At 53.6% G+C, this 17318-nt stretch overlaps 1 protein-coding gene across 2 annotated transcripts; it reads left to right on the top strand.

The window, feature by feature from the left end:
- Positions 1 to 1690: 1690 nt before the first annotated feature.
- Positions 1691 to 13066, top strand: P2RY2 (purinergic receptor P2Y2). Of its 2 annotated transcripts, none has more exons than XM_040583703.1 (2): positions 1691 to 1824; positions 9500 to 13066. In XM_040583703.1, the coding sequence occupies exons 1-2, from the start codon at positions 1808 to 1810 to the stop codon at positions 10575 to 10577; spliced, it is 1095 nt and encodes a 364-aa protein (XP_040439637.1). In that variant the 5' UTR covers positions 1691 to 1807; the 3' UTR covers positions 10578 to 13066. The 2 variants fall into 2 exon arrangements, with proteins under 2 accessions (XP_040439637.1, XP_040439636.1); XM_040583702.1 differs by lacking the exon at positions 1691 to 1824 and adding an exon at positions 6210 to 6895.
- Positions 13067 to 17318: the final 4252 nt, after the last annotated feature.

Below are 17318 nucleotides of genomic sequence, written 5' to 3'. Positions count from 1 at the left end.
GCTGAGCCTGGCCACCCCTTCACTTGGGCATCAATCATCTGCAGGGAGAGGGCAGGCTCCGAAGACGCTGGTGGCCCTCCATAGCTTCCTGGGAGGCTGTGTCATACCAGGGCTGAATGGAGACAGACCCCAGAGCATCTCCACAGGGTGTTTGGGGAACATGAGGGGTACAATTTTCTGGTTCACACCAGCAACGCCTGAAGTCAAAGTATTTCCTAGAAATGTAGGACCCTTGAAGGACTTTTCTTCCGCAGTATGGTCCAGTTTGCCCTCAGGTTTCTGTAGATATTTTGCATCCCAGCAGAAGAATTTTGACAGGTTTGCTACCCTCTGCGGCAGCTGGACCCCCATTTGTGGTTGAACCTAGCCCCCAGCAGTTCACAGGAGAAGACACGGCAAGGAGCGAACCTTGAGCAAACCTTCTGCCACATCCTCCTGACTCCAACAATCTCTTCCCTGGATGAAAAATCCAAAAGTTGGGATGCAAGGGGTGCAGCATCCCTTTTCTCAAGTGTTTACCTGTATCCTCAAGGAAGCAGCATTTCATCAACATGCAGCTCCCCAAGGAAGCAGCATTTCATCAGCATGTGGCTCCCAGGAAAATGAGAGTGAAGCAGAAGAACCTGCAATGAATCAGGCCCCCAAATTTACTCTTCTCTAAAACGAATTCCTCCACCCTGGGGAGGTGATGGCAAGGCAGCTAGTTTTGAGCTGACAGCTTGCTGGTTGGTTGATGGGAACTGGTTCTCTAAAATCAGAGCCAAACTTGGCCTCAAAGTCCCTTTTCCATCTCATGTCCCCCCCTCCCCATTGTTCCCCTTGGGAATGAAGCCAGTTTGCTGCAAGGGATGTGCTGCAGGGCATCACCTGAGGTACATTGGTACCCACCCTGGGCCCGATGGGGCACAGCTCGGTGTCACCCACAGTGGGACAGTGTCCCACATCAGGGTGGCCATGGCAGGACCAGCAAGCCGGGCTCATCCACCTGGTTCAGAGGCATTTCTTCACCCCCGAGGTGGGTGTTGGGACCCCCTTACCCCCATTTGGCTGCTCCATGCCCTGGGTAAGGGACTGTGGGCTCTGCCACCGGGGCAAGCTCCAGTGCCAGGGCAGCCCGGGATGTGGTCACCAGGGCACTCCCTGGGGGAGGCAGCTCTCGGGGGAGCCCTGGGGCCGCTGCAGATGCAGGGGGAGGGTTGGATGCAGTAAGGGTGACTGGCCCCAGCCCCGGGCGGGTGGGATGCAGCCCTGGCCCCATGCACGGTCCCATTCCTGGAGAGGGGGCTCCTGTCCCAGCATCAGCCCCGCTCCCGGTGCCGGTGCGGGGGGAGCCCAGTCCCAGTTCCAGCCCCGATCCCATCCATGCTCCCATCCCCGGGGAGGGGGAGGTGCGGGGGGGGTGGGGTGGCTCCTTTCCTGACCCGAACCCCGGTCCCATCCACGCTCCCATCCCCGGGGTTGGGGGCGGGGGCGGGGTGGGGAGCGGTCGGGCTCCCGTCCCGCTCCCAGCGCCGGTCCCAGACCCGGGCTGGGGGGGCTCGGGGGGCTGGGGGGGCTGGCCCCGCTCCCGGCCCGGATCCCATCCACGGCTCCATCCCTAGAGGGGGACTCGGGCCCCGCTCCCGGGGGCGGTCCCGGCCCGGCCCTGCCCCGCTCCCGGCCGGGGGGCGGCGCGGCCCGGCCCTGCCCCAGCGCTGCCCGGCTCCCAGGCGGCGGCACCGGCCGCGGGGAAGGGGCGAGCCCGGCCATGGCGCTGCCCCCGCCGCCCCCCTGAGCCGAGCGCGGCGATCGGCACGGAGCCGCCGGCATGGAGCGCCCAGCCCGGTGAGCGGGGCCGCGGCCGACCGGGGGGACCGGGGAGGGGGCGTGCGTGTCCTGCCCGCGCGTGCGACAGTGCGGGACGAGGGGGTGCGACCCCCGGGGTGCGGGTGTGCACGGGGGGGGTGGGCAGGCGGGGTGGGGGGCGCGCACGGACACGCGGACACGGGTAGGGGACACGGACACACACAAACACGCACATGGGTGGGGGGGACACGCATGGACAGACAGACACAGGTGGGGGACACACACACCAACACGCACATGGGGACACACACACAGACACAGACACGGACACAGGTGGGGACACACACACACGCAAACACACACATGGGTGAGGGGACACGCATGGACAGACAGACACAGGTGGGGGACACACACACCAACACGCACATGGGTGGGGGGACACGCGCAGACACGGACACAGACACAGGTGGGGGGACACAAACACACATACACGCACATGGGTGGGGGGACATGCACATACATAGAGACACGGGGGGACAGACATGCACGCAGCCCTGTGTGTGCACACATATGCACACGGGTGGGGGGCACACAAACACGTATATACACACGGGGGGACACACACACGGACATGGGTTCAGGGGGACAAGCAGACGGACACGAGTGGGACACACGTGGGTGGGGGGACATGCACACATACACATACACACTGGTAGGGGGGAGGCACTCGGGTGGGGGGACAGGCACACAGACACACGTACAGGTGGGGAGGACATGCACGCAACAGACACGGGTGAGATGGGCACACACACACACACGGGTTGGGGACACCCACACACACATGCACACGGGTAGGGAGGACACGCATATGGGGACACCCACCCACACATGCCTGTGAGCAGGGGGACACGCGCACATGCGCACACATGGGTGGGGGGCACACGCATGCACCCCCGTGTGCTCACAGCCCCGTGGCCACGCAGTGGTGATGCTTGCTGCTGGGGGGATGACAGAGGGTCCCCGAGCACCCGCAGCAGGGAGCGGGACACTGGATGGGCAGAGCTGAACCCCACTTCTTCTCGGTGTGGGGGCAGCTCACGCCCCACATAACCCCACAAAAAGTGCCCCGAAGCCCCCGACTGCCCCACAGACAGGGTGGTCAGGGCAGTGGCGGGCAGCAGGCTGCTGCCGTGGGCTGCTGCTGGCGTGGAGGGCTCTGCCGGGCACTCGAGAAGCCTCCTGGGCTCCCTTTGCTCCTCCTCGCCTGAATTATTCGATTGTTTATGCATTAATTCCCAATAATCTCTTTTGCCGCTTGGTTTCTCCCGTCCCGGGGGAATTTGCTGGCTGTTTATCAGGGGTTTCCCGTACACACCTCTGGTAAAAGCCGTGGAGCTGACTCCCTGCTTTACTCCGGCTTGTGTTTTTCCACCTCTTTGCATGCTGGGCTCCCTATGTAATTTATTTGGGGGTCTTTTAATTTGCCCTGGGATCAACGAGACTCCGTTTTCAAACTCTTTGACTCCTTGTAATAGCTCCTAACCCCCAAAACGCCTTCTTCCCCAGAGCTGGTCGCTGGGTGGGCATCACTGCAGGAGCAACTTTAAGGGTGAAGCATCTTATTTCTATTTCTGCTCCAGTTTTCTTATCAGCTTATTGCAAAACCCATTTGGCAACCCGCTGCCTTCCTGTGCACAAGGCAGGGAGCAGCAAACCCCGCTCCTGGGGGGGCTGCCGATGCTGGGGCACGGTGCCCCTGGCGCATGGCTCACGGCTGCTGAAATTGGGCCATTTCATTACCTCCAGGCACGTGTCCCGAGTTCCTCTTCCTCATTTATACCCGAGCAAAGGGAACCGTGGCCTTCAGCCTCAGTGGCTGACGGGCTAAGAGCTCCAGTGCAGGAGGGGGAGACCCCTAAACATGCTGCCGAGCCCTGGAGTGCAGCTGCATCCCAGGGCTTAGTGGTTTATAAAACCCCAAGAGGTATTTTTGACTGTCCTGGCACCAAGTGGCTTTACCCTGTCTCCGCCCAATGCGATTTTTATCTCCAGTTATTGACATAAAGCCAAAGCCATGAATAGTTGGCTGGCAGCGAAGCGTGCTGCCGGCCATGCCGTGGTCCTGCCTTAATGCTCAGCATCCCCCGTTAAAGCCTTAACAGGAACTAGTCCATGAAGCAAAGACCCTTTTTTGCTCCCACAGGATGCTCCATATGGAGGAGCAAATTATCCCACCGAAAGCCCACCCCGTGCCTGGGGTTTTCTGGGGTTAGTTGCTGCTTTGGCTTTGCAGTAACTGCTGGTGCCATGGCTGAGCCTGATAATTTTGTTATCCCCGGTCTCGGATGCTGGTTATCTCCCAGATGGGCAGAGCACGTTCGGTTCTGCCGGCGGGGCCGTGGTGCTGACGGGTGACTCCCTTGGTTTGGGCAGGAGGCTGGTAGGTCTTCGTGGAAATGTCATTTCTCCCACATACGGGGCTTGTAGGGTAAAACAGTAACCAAAAGCAGGTGATTGACCAGAAACTGGTCCCACAGTCTTCTCTCAGTCCAGCCGTCCCTTCCTCTAGTGAGCACCAGAAAACCATGGAGGGCAAACCCCAAAGTCAAATCCCTGGTATAAAAACCAGCACAGGGCTCCTTTCGCTCCCCAGGAAGCCTAAAGGATGCAAACGCCCCATTTCCCCCTCGTGATAAATAAAAATCCAGGTTTGGGGGAGGGTCAAATGGGATCTGCCCCCAACCCCAGGGGGTGCTGCAGGGGCTCCTGGGGGCAGGTGATGTGGGGATGCAGGGGAAAAACACGCAGGGAGCATGACCTTTGCTGTAGCAGGAAAGGAAATGTTGATGAAAGGATTAAATATTGGCCAGGATGATACTTGCTTCCAGCAGGATCCGTCCCCGGAGCCCTGCCATGCTGGGAATCGGGTCAGGTTCAACCAAATGAGGGCGGCTTTAATTATGGACGAGCGAGCGCTGGCACTGATGGGTTTAATGCTTTTATCTAATTTGCCCTAAAGCTGCAGCTTTGGTTAATCCGGATTGACTTCCTATGGTGTGGACGAAGGCAGGAGGTTTTAGTACAGCCTGGGAAGCGGAGGCTGAAAGGGGGATTGATTCAGCGAGGAATTCAGGGAGTTTCTTGGGGGAAACCAGGAATTCCAAGAAAAAGTCATTTGACTCAAAGCAAAACATTTTATTTGACCTACAAACAAAATCATAAGGTTATCTTATATCCAAACTCCCTCTCTCCTTTTTAGCTTGGATTACAGAAAAGCCCTCTAGGAAACTGAAACTCCCGCAGAAGAATACTTTTCATGGAGAAAACAAATTCAACTCTGCTGCTTCTCAGCCTAGGGGCAGGAGGGGAAACTGAGGCACGGGGTCACTTCAGTGGAGCAGCTCCATTTCTGCCAGCCAGAGTGGAGCTGCCCAGTGTCCTCCAAGGTGCTTTTTTGGGGAAAAGAAAAGAAACAGATTCTTTGCATGTTTATTTTGGGAGGAATGAGGGTTTCTGGCTATTTTGGGGTTGGGGGAAGGACTGGGTCAGACCCATGGGGGATAAAAGCGGACATTACCTGGGACTCTGGGCGGGGAGGTGCGTAAAGCCCCTTCAGCTGCTTAAAGCTTGCTTTTGGGTGTCTTGGAAATGTATCTTGGAGGTATCTGGCTGTGGGACTGGTGGGAGAAGCGCCAGGGAGCGATGCAGCTGGTGGGAGCGCGATGACTGGGGTTATCCTCAGCCCACGCTGGTGGCCAGAGCCAGCCTAGAGGAGAAAGGCGCTGAAGGTCACTGCAGCGGAAAGGAGCCAAGTGGAAAGGGCAGATGAAAACCAGGCAGTGTGGCCAGGCTCACATTTCAGCCTGGTCCCATCTCACATCTCCCAACCAAGCAGGCTCGGCAGCATCTGAACGCGCCGTCTGTTTGGTTTTGGTTGCAGAGAGTTTCAACCACGGTCCCAAAGGAGAGAAAAATGATGCTGGGTCGTTTGCTTCCCAGTGTCTCGAGCAGTTCCTGATCTGGAGCGAGGATTTTGATGAGTCTACTAAATGCCTATAAATTAGGGCAGGGAAAACACCCACGCTCTCCTTGTGTCTGTTGCAAAGGAGTTGGTGGGGAAGATGCGAGAAATGGATTGTGGTTTTGACCTCCAGCGTTAAACACTGGGAGCTGTGGTCGCAGTCGGTGCGTCCGTGCCGCATGGGTTTGATTTCCCAGGGCTTCACACTGGCAGAAGGAAGGGTTGTGTCTGTGAGGTCCTGCCGGTAAATTAATCCACATTAATTATTTGGGAAGGTCAATTAAACCTCATCACCCCTCCCCCCCCCCCCCCCCTCCCCCCGAAAATGCATTCATTGCAGTCATGATTTGGTTGTGCTTTGTTTTCTTTTGTGACTTTGCTTCTGCTGGCAGGCTCCCAAACACGAAACACCGCGGGATGGATGGTGACCGCCTGGATGGCACCAGGAATGCTGAAAAATGGGGCAGAAACTGGGATTAAAGCCCTTTACTCAGTGATTCCGTGTCCAATCCATGGTCCTCCTGTGCTGGCCCTGGGTCCTGCCCATCCCTCGGCTGTCTGTGACCTTCTCCAATGACAGCCCCCTCCTTCCCCCTGTTGACTCATCTAAGTATCCCCTGCCTGGCCATGATGGATACTGTTACGGGAGCATTTTGGGATGCAGGCATCACATGCACATGCCTGTGGGTATATATATTTGAGGGCACGTGGCTGCTGGGGTTGCAACACTGATCTGCCTGGACTCCTCTCATCACAGGGCTCCTCTTACATGCTGTCTTCATCCACTGCAGCTGATGGTACCTGTTTGCTGGGAAAAGTAAACCATGTCCCACGGAATAAACAGGTCCAAGGCTACACTGCAAAGAGCGATATGGTCCAACCGTTGCAACCAGACCCGATGCACGGTCCAGCATGGAGGAAGCTGGTCAGGGCGATGCCCTTGTTCAGCACGGGTGGCTGGAGAGCACCTAAAAAGCTGTGCGTGGTCACCTGCATTCAACGCTAGAGAAAAAGCCTCCTGCCATGATCCTGGGAAGGGCCGGGAGAGCTGATGAAGCAGACGCAGGTGGTTCTTACTGAAGCATCATGGTGGGTTTGCTTTTGGTAGTCACAGAAGTATTTATCCAGCTCGGCATCTTCAGGGATCGCTGTGGCTTTCACCCTCTGCCCACCCCCACTGGGGGCTTGATGCATCACTGTAAGAGCTGTCGTTCGTGCTGTCTGGCCCGTAGGCAGAGGAAAGGGCAGCTGCCAGCTTTTATGCCTTCACATGCTCAGCTGGCTGTGTCCCCTCCGGCTCGCCCGCTGCGGATGCAGCAGGGCTGGGGGTGAGGGGGTGGATGGCAGCCGTGGCCCCGACAGACACAGCAGGTTTTGTCCTAGAGATTCTGGGCAAAAGTAGGGAAAAAAAGAAAAAAGAAAGGCTTTGGCATTTCCAGAAGGAAAAGGAGGGAGAGCATGATGGCAAGAACAAGGCTGCCTTGTGAGCTTCTCCCCGTGGTTGCCCCGTTCAGGCCAGCCAGAGAGCCCTGTCTGCTCCTTGGGATGGCGATGGAGATGTGTGTCTTGGCACATCCGTGGCTGCAGCGTGGCCTGCAGCAGCCCGTGCTGCCCTGTGCGCCGGAGGAGATTCCCCACCTTGGCTTCCAGATGGGTTTCAAATACCTTGCTGGGTTTTCCAGCTGAGGTCACAGGGGCCTGCAGGCAGGTGGGCTGGAAGATGGGTTATCTTGCCCCATCAGTGCTTCAGAGCTGGGTGACGGGTTGTCTGCAGGGGACTGGGGGGTGCAGATGTAAAGGCATGGAGAAGCTATGTGCAAGGCTGAAGCATCTGCGGCTCTGTGGCCCTTTCCTGAGTCTTTTAGGGCATCTTGTGTGGTTTCTCCTGGTTGTGGTGGCCTGTCCAACCTGTTTAATTGGCTGCCAGGACCGTGGGCAACCTCTGTCTCATCGGCTGCAGATCTGCAAAGCTCAGAGAGAAGGAAGAAGTTGAGAAGAGTAACTGGAAAGTTTTTCCGTCTGCCTGAGCACTGTCAACCCTCTCCATCCACAGGGACAACCCTGTTGCTGAGGACTGAACCAGGTGCAGGAAAAGCAAAACTGAGGGGCTAGGACAGAGTAAGATCAGTCCTGACTCCTCATGTTCATTGCAGAGTGGTTCCCAAAGTTATGTGTGGGTTTTTGCAGATGTTGCAGATTAGTCAGGGTGTGAGTGGGCATGTGATTTCTGCCTACGTCCTTGGCGAGCGTGACCCTCGGCCAGCACTGCTTGTGGTCTGCTCCAAGGGGGAAAGCAGCACAGTGGGGGAGACATCATCAGGGATCGTGTCTGTACCACATCTGGACAGGTTATTTATCCAGTCCTTGGAACAAGGACTAGGATTATCCCCATATGATGCGCTAGAGGCTTCACTTCACCCCTTCTCCGTCAGGTATGAGTTATCAAGGTGCCTTTTAATGCCACAGTGCTTTGCTTCAGTGAGAGACCACCCAGGTTGGCAGGTTTTAGGAGACCCTCGTTGCCTCCTTCCCTGCAAGATCTGAATTGGAGGCAGGTATAGGGTAGCTCTGGGTCAAAACGGTGCTTGTTTGCAAGAAAGCATGCCCACCCCATCCCACAGCATGGTGGCACCAGATTAGAGCTGAACCATTTAGCTGAGAAGGCTGGTATTGCTCTTTTCTACCTAAAATGATGGTGAGATTTGGGTCAGGGCACATCCCACATACTCATGCAAAGGGCATCTTTACTCAACTCAAACCTTTCCTCCCGCAGTAGCTCCCGGTCGCTGAGCTCCTGCGCTGGATTCTTCTCCCTGTGACCCCGTTTCCGTGGGCTCCCTGTAACGCAGTACAGCAGTGAGATCAATCCAGCTTCTTCCACAGGGAGGCAAATGCATTTTAATTTGATCCCCGGCTGATGGGCTTGCTGAGCAATCATGTGTCGGCCGGGTCGTGGGCTGTCCCTGACGCACAAAGGGGCCCTTGTCCTTCCTGACACAGACAGTGCCAGACTCTGTGTGTCTGCAGAGACTCTTTTGAGACTATTTTTCTCGTCTCAGCTGGTCACTCCCATGCATAAACCAGCTTTGTGCAAGCACGGGCAGATTGTCTGGTGGTAGTGATGCTGGAGGAGCAGGTCTCGTGGCTAGGAAGGGGGGGACCAGTGAGATGGCTACCGTCAGCCCAACACTAAACCCACTAAAACCCCATCATCATCAACAACCAACCCAGGCAGAGCCTCTGTGATGGAGAACACGGTCCCTTTGGCAAGGTTTGATTACAGGGGACTCCAGATGTTGTGGTGATGTTTGCTCTGCCAGAAGGAGCTAAGGACCTCTGAAATCAGGACCCTGCCAGTCACAGGGATTGCCTGCTGAAGAGCACTGTTCCCTTTTCTTGGCCTTTCTGCCAGGGATTTAGTGGGACTCGCCTTTCACAAGGGTCATCTGAGTCTGGATGGTTAAACACAGAATAGAGGGCCTCTTCTGTTCTGTGGCACAGGAGACCAGATTTCTGTGTGAACCTGGTGGGAAGGGTGAACTGGGGCATTGCACGGGGCTGCAGGAGGTCTCAGTTGAACTCCCGGGTGTGGGAGGTGTGACGGCATTGTGGCACTGGGGTTTTCTCATCTAACCCACCTCTTCCAGGGACTCCTTACCTCTGTGACCTTACAGCATCTTTGCTTACCCCTAGGGTGATGGCGAATCTAACAACTCCAGCCTGGATCAGAGTCATCAACAGCTCTTTGGACCCAGGTGGCACAGGAGACAACACCTACAAGTGCATATTTGATGAGGACTTCAAGTATGTCCTGCTGCCTGTCTCCTACGGCATTGTGTGTGTGGTGGGGCTCTTTCTCAACCTGCTGGCCCTGTATGCTTTCATCTTCAGGATCAAGACCTGGAATGCCTCTACCACGTACATGTTCAACCTAGCCGTGTCTGACACACTCTATGTGGTCTCCCTGCCGCTCCTGGTGTATTATTATGCCATGGGGGACAACTGGCCCTTCAGCGTGGGCTTGTGTAAGATAGTTCGCTTCTTGTTTTACACCAACCTCTACTGCAGCATCCTTTTCCTCCTCTGCATCAGCATCCATCGATTCCTGGGCATCTGCTTCCCACTGAAGTCACTGCAGTGGGGGCACGTCCGCTACGCCCGGAGGGTGTCCGTCATTGTGTGGGTGGTGACCGTCGTGTGCCAGTCACCCGTGCTCTTCTTCGTCACCACCAGCGTGAAGCGTGACACCATCACCTGCCATGATACATCCAGCAAGGACCTCTTTGGCCAGTTTGTCATTTACAGCTCGGTGATGCTGGTGCTGCTCTTCTGCATCCCTTTCCTCACCATCATCATCTGCTACTGCCTAATGGCCCGGAGGCTGCTGCAGCCCACACGGGGGATCTCCCGGCTGTCCCGATCCAAAAAGAAGTCTGTCAAGATGATAATCATTGTCTTGGTGGTCTTCATCGTTTGTTTTCTTCCTTTCCATGTCACTCGTACCTTGTACTACTCGTTCCGGAGCTGGGACTTGAGCTGTCAGACCCTCAATGCTATCAATTTAGTCTATAAGGTGACTCGTCCCCTAGCTAGCACCAACAGCTGCCTGGATCCCATTTTGTATTTCTTAGCTGGACAGCGATTTAGAAAGTTTGCAGGCAGCAAAATGCCAGGGAAGCCTCAAAATGAAATGGCACTGGGCATTGTGCCCAACAGTCACCTGGAAACCAGCAGCAACACAGACACGTTATCCAAGGATGCGAAATCCTAGCTCCGCTCCAGCACAGCCAGCATCTTCTCCGTGACAGAAGGGTTTATCCCGGGTGTGAAGGGAGGTCAGGATGCTTCAGGGCCCGAGGTTTTTGGTGTTTGCAGTGCCTTGGCTTGCACCCAGTTCAGCATGGTCCTTGTTAAACGCAGTCTCTGCTTGTTGCTGTTTCAAATGCCTTTTTTTTTTTTTTCCCCGGGAAGGTGCCGCTGTGGTTATACACAAACCCCCATATCTCTGCCTCTTCATCCAAGCCTGCCTCTCTGTTCAACGCTGAATGGCTCCTCTCCACCAGTGAGGCTGGGTGACCTCTATCATGGTGGCCAAATCTGCTAAAACAAATCATGCCCTGAATGTCTTAGAACACTTTCTAAAGCAGAAACATTGTGTGCAAAAGGTCCACCTAAAGAAATCCATCTGCCCTTCTCCAGATCCGCTAGCACAGCGGTAACAAGAGTTTCTCTGTGCCTTGGCGAGGGAGGAGAGGCTTTTGGTCGATGAGGAGAGTCAGCTGTGGTTCTGCTAAACAGATCAATAAATTGCTAAGTGCAAATACCTCCTGCAGCGGGAAGGGGTCTCCCACAGCTGTGCATCCCTGAAGAAATGCTCTCACAGCTTCATGCCCCGGCATCTGCTGGCAGAGCCGGGAGGGGACTCCTAGCTCCTGTCCAAGGGCTGGCTTCCCATTAAAAATGGTGGACCTCCCATCCCACTGGATTATGCCAGTACCATCCATTGGAGTTTACTGGTACCATCAAGCAGGTCCCCTGTAGGTTTCTCCAGTGGGGTCAGTATCTTTCAAAAGACCCATCAGTGCTTCCCAGCAACAATGTTCACCCTTGAAAAGCTTTTAGGAACATGTAGCTTCCTTTCAGCTGCTGACTTTAATAATCATCTCCAGCTCATTAAAATCTAGGGTGAGGTCTTCATGTCTTCTTTTTAACCCCCTTACTAGTGACTCATGTTACCAGCAAAGAAACAAAACCATTGTTTGTTCCCCTGGCTGAACGCTGCCACATTCTCATTGCTGCTCAGAGGTGACAGCCCTCTCAGACCTTTAGCAGCTTGCCATGACCCAAAATGCTGCCCAGATGCTGCTGTCTGGTTTCCCCATAATCCCAGTAATCCCAGTGCTCCACTGGAGCCAATCAGCATATCCCTTCCTGACAGTGTAGATCTTCCCTGGGAAATCTGGCAGCACTAAACCCTGGGTTTAGGAGCCATAACAGTAAAACATGGTGCTAGGCTTGACCCCAGGCCTCTCTGGATTTGGGCTTGCATCCCCCATCAGCCAGGACAGTTCAAAGTAAACTGGAGAAAATAGCCACAAAACATTTCACCAGAAAGTCCACTTGGTCTTTCTCTCTGTAATTGTTGGGTTAGAGAGCCAAGAGCCGAGGCCCATGGCTTCCTTGCCCAGCTTTGCCACGAGGATGCTGATTCCTCACCCCAAAAACGAAAATTGCTTGTGCTGCAGCACTGGACGAGTCATATTTTTGTAAAAGCAGCCCTGACTCTATTTTAGGATTAGGCAAACACATTTGATCCTGGTTTAGACCAATGCCTCAGTCCTCCTCTTCATGTCTCCCATCCCTCCCTCTTATGATGTGGCTCGATGGAGGTAAAAGCACGCCACGGTGTAACCAGCTGAGTTTAGTCCAAGGGTGACTGGGACCATTCAGGGTTAAATTGGAGGTTCCTGAGGTCCAGGCTTTGTGGAGAGGTGGTCCTATGGATGGCTTTTGTCCCAGCCAGCAATGTCACAACCACAGGAGGCAAAGAGGGGACTGTCTCAGCTCTGAACACCATCGTCAAAGAAAAACAGAACAATTTGATGATTTGATGAACAATTAGATTAAATGGTTCATCTCATCCCTGAGTGCACTTTTAGGAAAGGGTTGGGTTGAGACAGGACTTCCCCCATGGCAGCACCTTTTTTGACTTGGGCAGGTGAAGGGAGCTTGGCTTCGTGGGGAGTGTCGCAGCGTAGTCACCAGTGCGAGACAAATAACTGGGAGGAATTTATTCATCCGAAGTGCTGCACTGGTACAAACGTAACTCCAGGCCAGGTCTCGCTTGGTCTCCCACACTTGCCAAAAAGCAGCATGAACGCCAAGTTACGTGCTCTGAATAATTCAACAAAATATGCTCAGAGTTCACTCCTGCAGTCCTGCTAGGCAGTCCCACCTTTCTCGGAGCTGGCATGAGCCAGCTTCAAACGACCACCTTGGGCAACACTGCCAGTCCCATTGCGGGGTCCTCCTGTGACCTTGGTCCTGCACAAACTGGTGGCACTGTTCAGATGCAGAGTGGTTGGAGAGGTACCAACTGGAAATTTATATATAGATATTTTTTTTGTTTGTAAAAGCTCTAACTTATACTAAAAAAAAGAAAAAAGAAAGAGGTTTTGTGACGATGACTGTACATTTTTATTTTTGTAACATACAAACACCTCAGATTTCTTATAGAGAATAAATTTATTTCTACTATGAGCACTCTTCTGCCATCTCCTCTGATACGTACAAAGAAGAGGGGATACTGGAGATAGAAACTGGGTTGTTGAATGTCATAGACATATTTGAAGCTCCAGATACAGCTGTCCACACATGGGCTCCACAGTAGATACCTCCAGCATCTGAACTCCTATAGGAGTCTGTAGAGGAGGTGGTCACCCCAAGAGACAGGTCTCATCCTTGCTCAAGGTGAAATGGAGCTGAGATGGAAAGGGCTGATGGAGCACCCACAAACCCAGCAGCTCATTAAGGAGACTTTCACTTTTTCTTGCTGCTCTCTCCCCTTTTCCAGAAAGTAGAGTAACACCAGTGCTTGTCCTGCATCCTTGCTTCTCTGAGACAGAAGGACCCAGAGGAGCAACTCAACTGTCTCAGATGTGAACTTGCTGTGGAGACAAGTTGCAGCATCCTATTACACCCCAGGATGGCTCCTTAATAGCCATCAGAGCAACCTCTGGACCTTAAAAGCCACTGAGCAGGTCTTCGGTCCTCTCTCTAACCCATCCCCAGTGGGGTCGTGTATCTCCTTGCAGCATGCCCATGGGCATTGCGCTGCAGACCCTTACAGCAATGCCCCATAACTGCAACAGGCTGACCCAAACCCTCTGATTTACCCCTTAAAGGTCTGGCAGAGATTCAGGCAGGGTCAAAAATGCCCCCGAAGAGACCACTGCTCCTGGATTCCATCTGCCAAGCAAAACCGCCTCTGTGAATCTTGACCTCCACCTAATGTGCAGGGGGCTGGTCCCACCAGTTCTGGCAGAAGCCAGGTGCGGGGAAGCCACATGGTCACGGCAGGGCTTCATGGGGGCCAGAAGCCCTGGCAGCATGACAAAGACAATAGCCAATCTTTTTGGTTGTGTCTCCATGGACTTGATAAGTAGCTTCTCCTAGGCCTCTCCTGTTGAAGACCAGAAGGAATTGCTCGGTTAATTAATTAGTGACTCTCTAAGCAATTAATCTCCTATCCCATAGATCGTAATTTTTTTCTGGTTCATCCAGCAGTTCACGGAGCCACCAAAGCAAGAAGTTTCCCTCCACATGCTGAAACCTCTAGTTCTCAAAGAGAAGAAGGTTTCCTGAGCCTAACCACAGTCCCCATGAAAAAACCAACCACCAAACCATTTTGTTTTCCGTTGCAATTTACCTGCCTCTTGCTCCCCATCCTGGCCTTTGCTGTGCCCATCTCTGCTGATGAAACAAGGCAAGTGAGGACACACTCACCTCCATTGATGAATTTATTACAGCCCATGATCAAATCGCCTTGAAAGCTGCTCAGCAATAAAGTAAGGAGCTGAAAGTCCTTTGCTCTTGTCCCGAAGCTGATTTTTCCAGCCTTCAGATTAATTTACACCTGATCTCCCAGCAATGTTTTTAAGATGCAGGCACAGCAACTGCCCATCGCCCTGCAGTGTGAGACAGAAGCACTTGACGGTCCCCTGCACCACGGCTGAAAGCTCCACTTTGGTTTCTCTTTTAAAAAGAAATTTCTAGCCTTTACAGTTGCCAAAACACAAAGACTCAAAAGCATAAAGCCAAAGAAATAGCTGCAAGCCTCAGTATTGCTAAGTTAGACATCCCAAAATACACTCTGAAAAGTCTCTCTTGATTTTCAGCCCAGGTTTTGGAGTCCCACCCGGGGTGAACACCGTGCGGACGAAGGGCTTGCACATGAATAGCTTTAGCTTGTGGGTTTTACAGCATCACACCCAAGTTTTTCCTGCAGTGATTTCTCTGCAACTCAGGCCAGCACTGACTCATGTGAGTCATTCAAACCCAAGAATGAGAATTAAGCACGAATAATACCCATTGACGGGGAACACAGAGGTTGTGCAGTTACTTCAGAGAAACAAACAGAAAAACACCCCCCCAAACCCACTTTTTCTAACTATCTTGCAGCTTTGGGAGCAGGAAGGCAAAGTTTAGAGCATTGATGGTTTCCTGCCAAGCAAACAAATGTGCCACGTGGGCTGGAGGGATGCACACTTCTCCTAGACCTTCCCAGCATCCAAGTGTGGGGCTTTTCCTTCCTGATCACGGCTGTCTAGGAAGCAGCCCCTTTATCTGGCAAAGGAGGGCAGCGGGTCGAGTCATTACTGTAAGCCACTCAGTACATCCGCTTCTTTTTTGAGTAGCAAGTCCTGGTTTCATTTTTCTTCTGGTTTTCTCCCTTGGGGCTTGATTTTGTAAGGAACAAATCTGCCTGCCCCTCCAAGCCATTTCTGATCTAGTTGGCCATTTCAGTAGAGGGACAGAGTCTCTGCACTATTGAGCTCCTACGAGTTTCATAGCAAGCAGATTGTCGCGCGAAGGAGAAAGAGCCAAAGGAGCCCTCACCCAACAGCTCAACCTTTATATTAGACACCAGAGAAACCACATCCACTTCCCCATGCTACAGCCTCCATCGGCTTGGGAAAGTGTCCATCACAATGAGTGAGGAAAGGTGACAGATGGTGCCCCAAAGCCACCCAGGAGACCAACATTGTGTTCAGATCAGGGGAGGAGATTTCCAAATCTAAAAAAAAAAAAAAAAAAAAAAAAAAAAACATACTGCTGCAGAAATTCCCCAAAATGGATGGGCCAAGGCAGCATTTTCTTCGGAAGAAACCAAGCCAGTGGGTGTTTGAAATCACACATCAATCACCCAGCTTTGTGAGGAGCTTATTTTAAGGCTGTCAGGGGTTTAATACCAATATTTGCAGACTCCTTGGCAAATAAATGTTCAGGAAAGCCTGGAAGTTTAAAATATCCTTTTTTTCTTTCTCCCCGAATACCTGCAATTTTAAGCACTGGCTAAACACCAACACCTTGATGCCTGTTTTGGGGAGCAGCTGGACTGTCACACAGCAAATGCATACATGCACATGTGTATACACACACATGTATACATATACAAGCACATTTATGCCCACAAAGCATCCTTCCCACGCTCCAGGAGAGAAGAGTTTGAGTCCTTGTGTCTGAGCCCAGCGCTGCCCTCCCAGGGGCATGGGAAAGGGTGTAAAACAGCCCTCCGTCCCCCAAAACCGCCTGATTTATACAGGAGCAGCAACTCTTCAAATCTTCCCATCGAGCTGAAAGCTGCCCGGCTGTGGCTCGTCACCCACGAGATGACCTGCAAGGTCTCAGCTTGGTGCTGGAGGCTCCCACCTTTGCAGCAAAGGGTGTGCCAAAGCAGCCCCCCGCCTCAGAAACCGTATTGCCTGGGTGGGTTTCGCAGCCCCGTTTGACACTGCTGGCAGCAGAGCAGGAGAACCCCTGCTAGAAACTGCTCCTGTGCTTATACCGCCCACCGTGAGAAGGCAAAACGTCACAATCCCATTTCCAACCCACCCCCCCACCCCTCAAATCCTGGGGGAGCACTAAGGTGCCCTGAAATCACCAAGCTGCCACCCTTGAACTTGCAAAGAAAGGAGTGGGAGCACTCCAGCTGAGATCTCAGCCGGTGGGATGGCCAGTGGGAGACCTTGGAGGATGGTGGAAGATGCATAGATGGAAGACTGCGGTCCCCGTAGCGCTAAAACCAGGCCAGCATCCTGTGCTGATTTTTAATAGGGAAATCATTTAGCTAATTAGGCTGAACCCTGCTGCAGCAGAGTCCTCTGCTGGTGCTAAGGGGATGTGGCAGAAAGGAGCAAGGGGTCCCCATGCCCACCCTGGGGGAAAATGGGGTCCCCCACAGGAGCACTAATAGTGCCCAAGGAACACCCTGTGACCACACCGAGGGGTGGGAGCAGAGTCCCAGGCTAGCGGTGGGAGCATCGGGGTGCCAGCATTAGGTCCCGGTCCCCAAGCTGGAATTTGCACCCAGGTGCACGTGGCAAGGTCCTGGTTTTCATCCACGGGACTTCCCAAGGGATGGAGATATTTTCTATTTGCTTTGAAGTTCCCCTTGCATGAGCTGAGGCACAGCTTGCAAGGCAGCCAGGGAGTCAGCCTGTCCTGTGACCTGCGGTTTGAAGGTCAAAGAAAGAGCCTGGTCACCACTTGCCTTCATCCAGCCACCCACCCCACCGTTCCAGCTCTATCCCTGCCCACGTGTAACGACTCAATGCTTGTTTAACATTCTTTCATCCTTTTCTCATCAAAACTGGGGCAAGCAGGGTGGAAACCAGCTGGCCACCATTGGGAAATGACCCCAAGTGCAAGCCCAAGCATGTGGATGGAGGTGGAGGCCATTTGGGATCCACGCTGGGAGGGACCTTGGTACTGCACAATGGGGATTTGCCAC

This window comes from Falco naumanni, chromosome 2 (genome assembly GCF_017639655.2).
Source record: "Falco naumanni isolate bFalNau1 chromosome 2, bFalNau1.pat, whole genome shotgun sequence".
Lineage (NCBI taxonomy): Eukaryota > Metazoa > Chordata > Aves > Falconiformes > Falconidae > Falco > Falco naumanni.
This window is presented reverse-complemented; position numbering and strand designations above follow the sequence as displayed.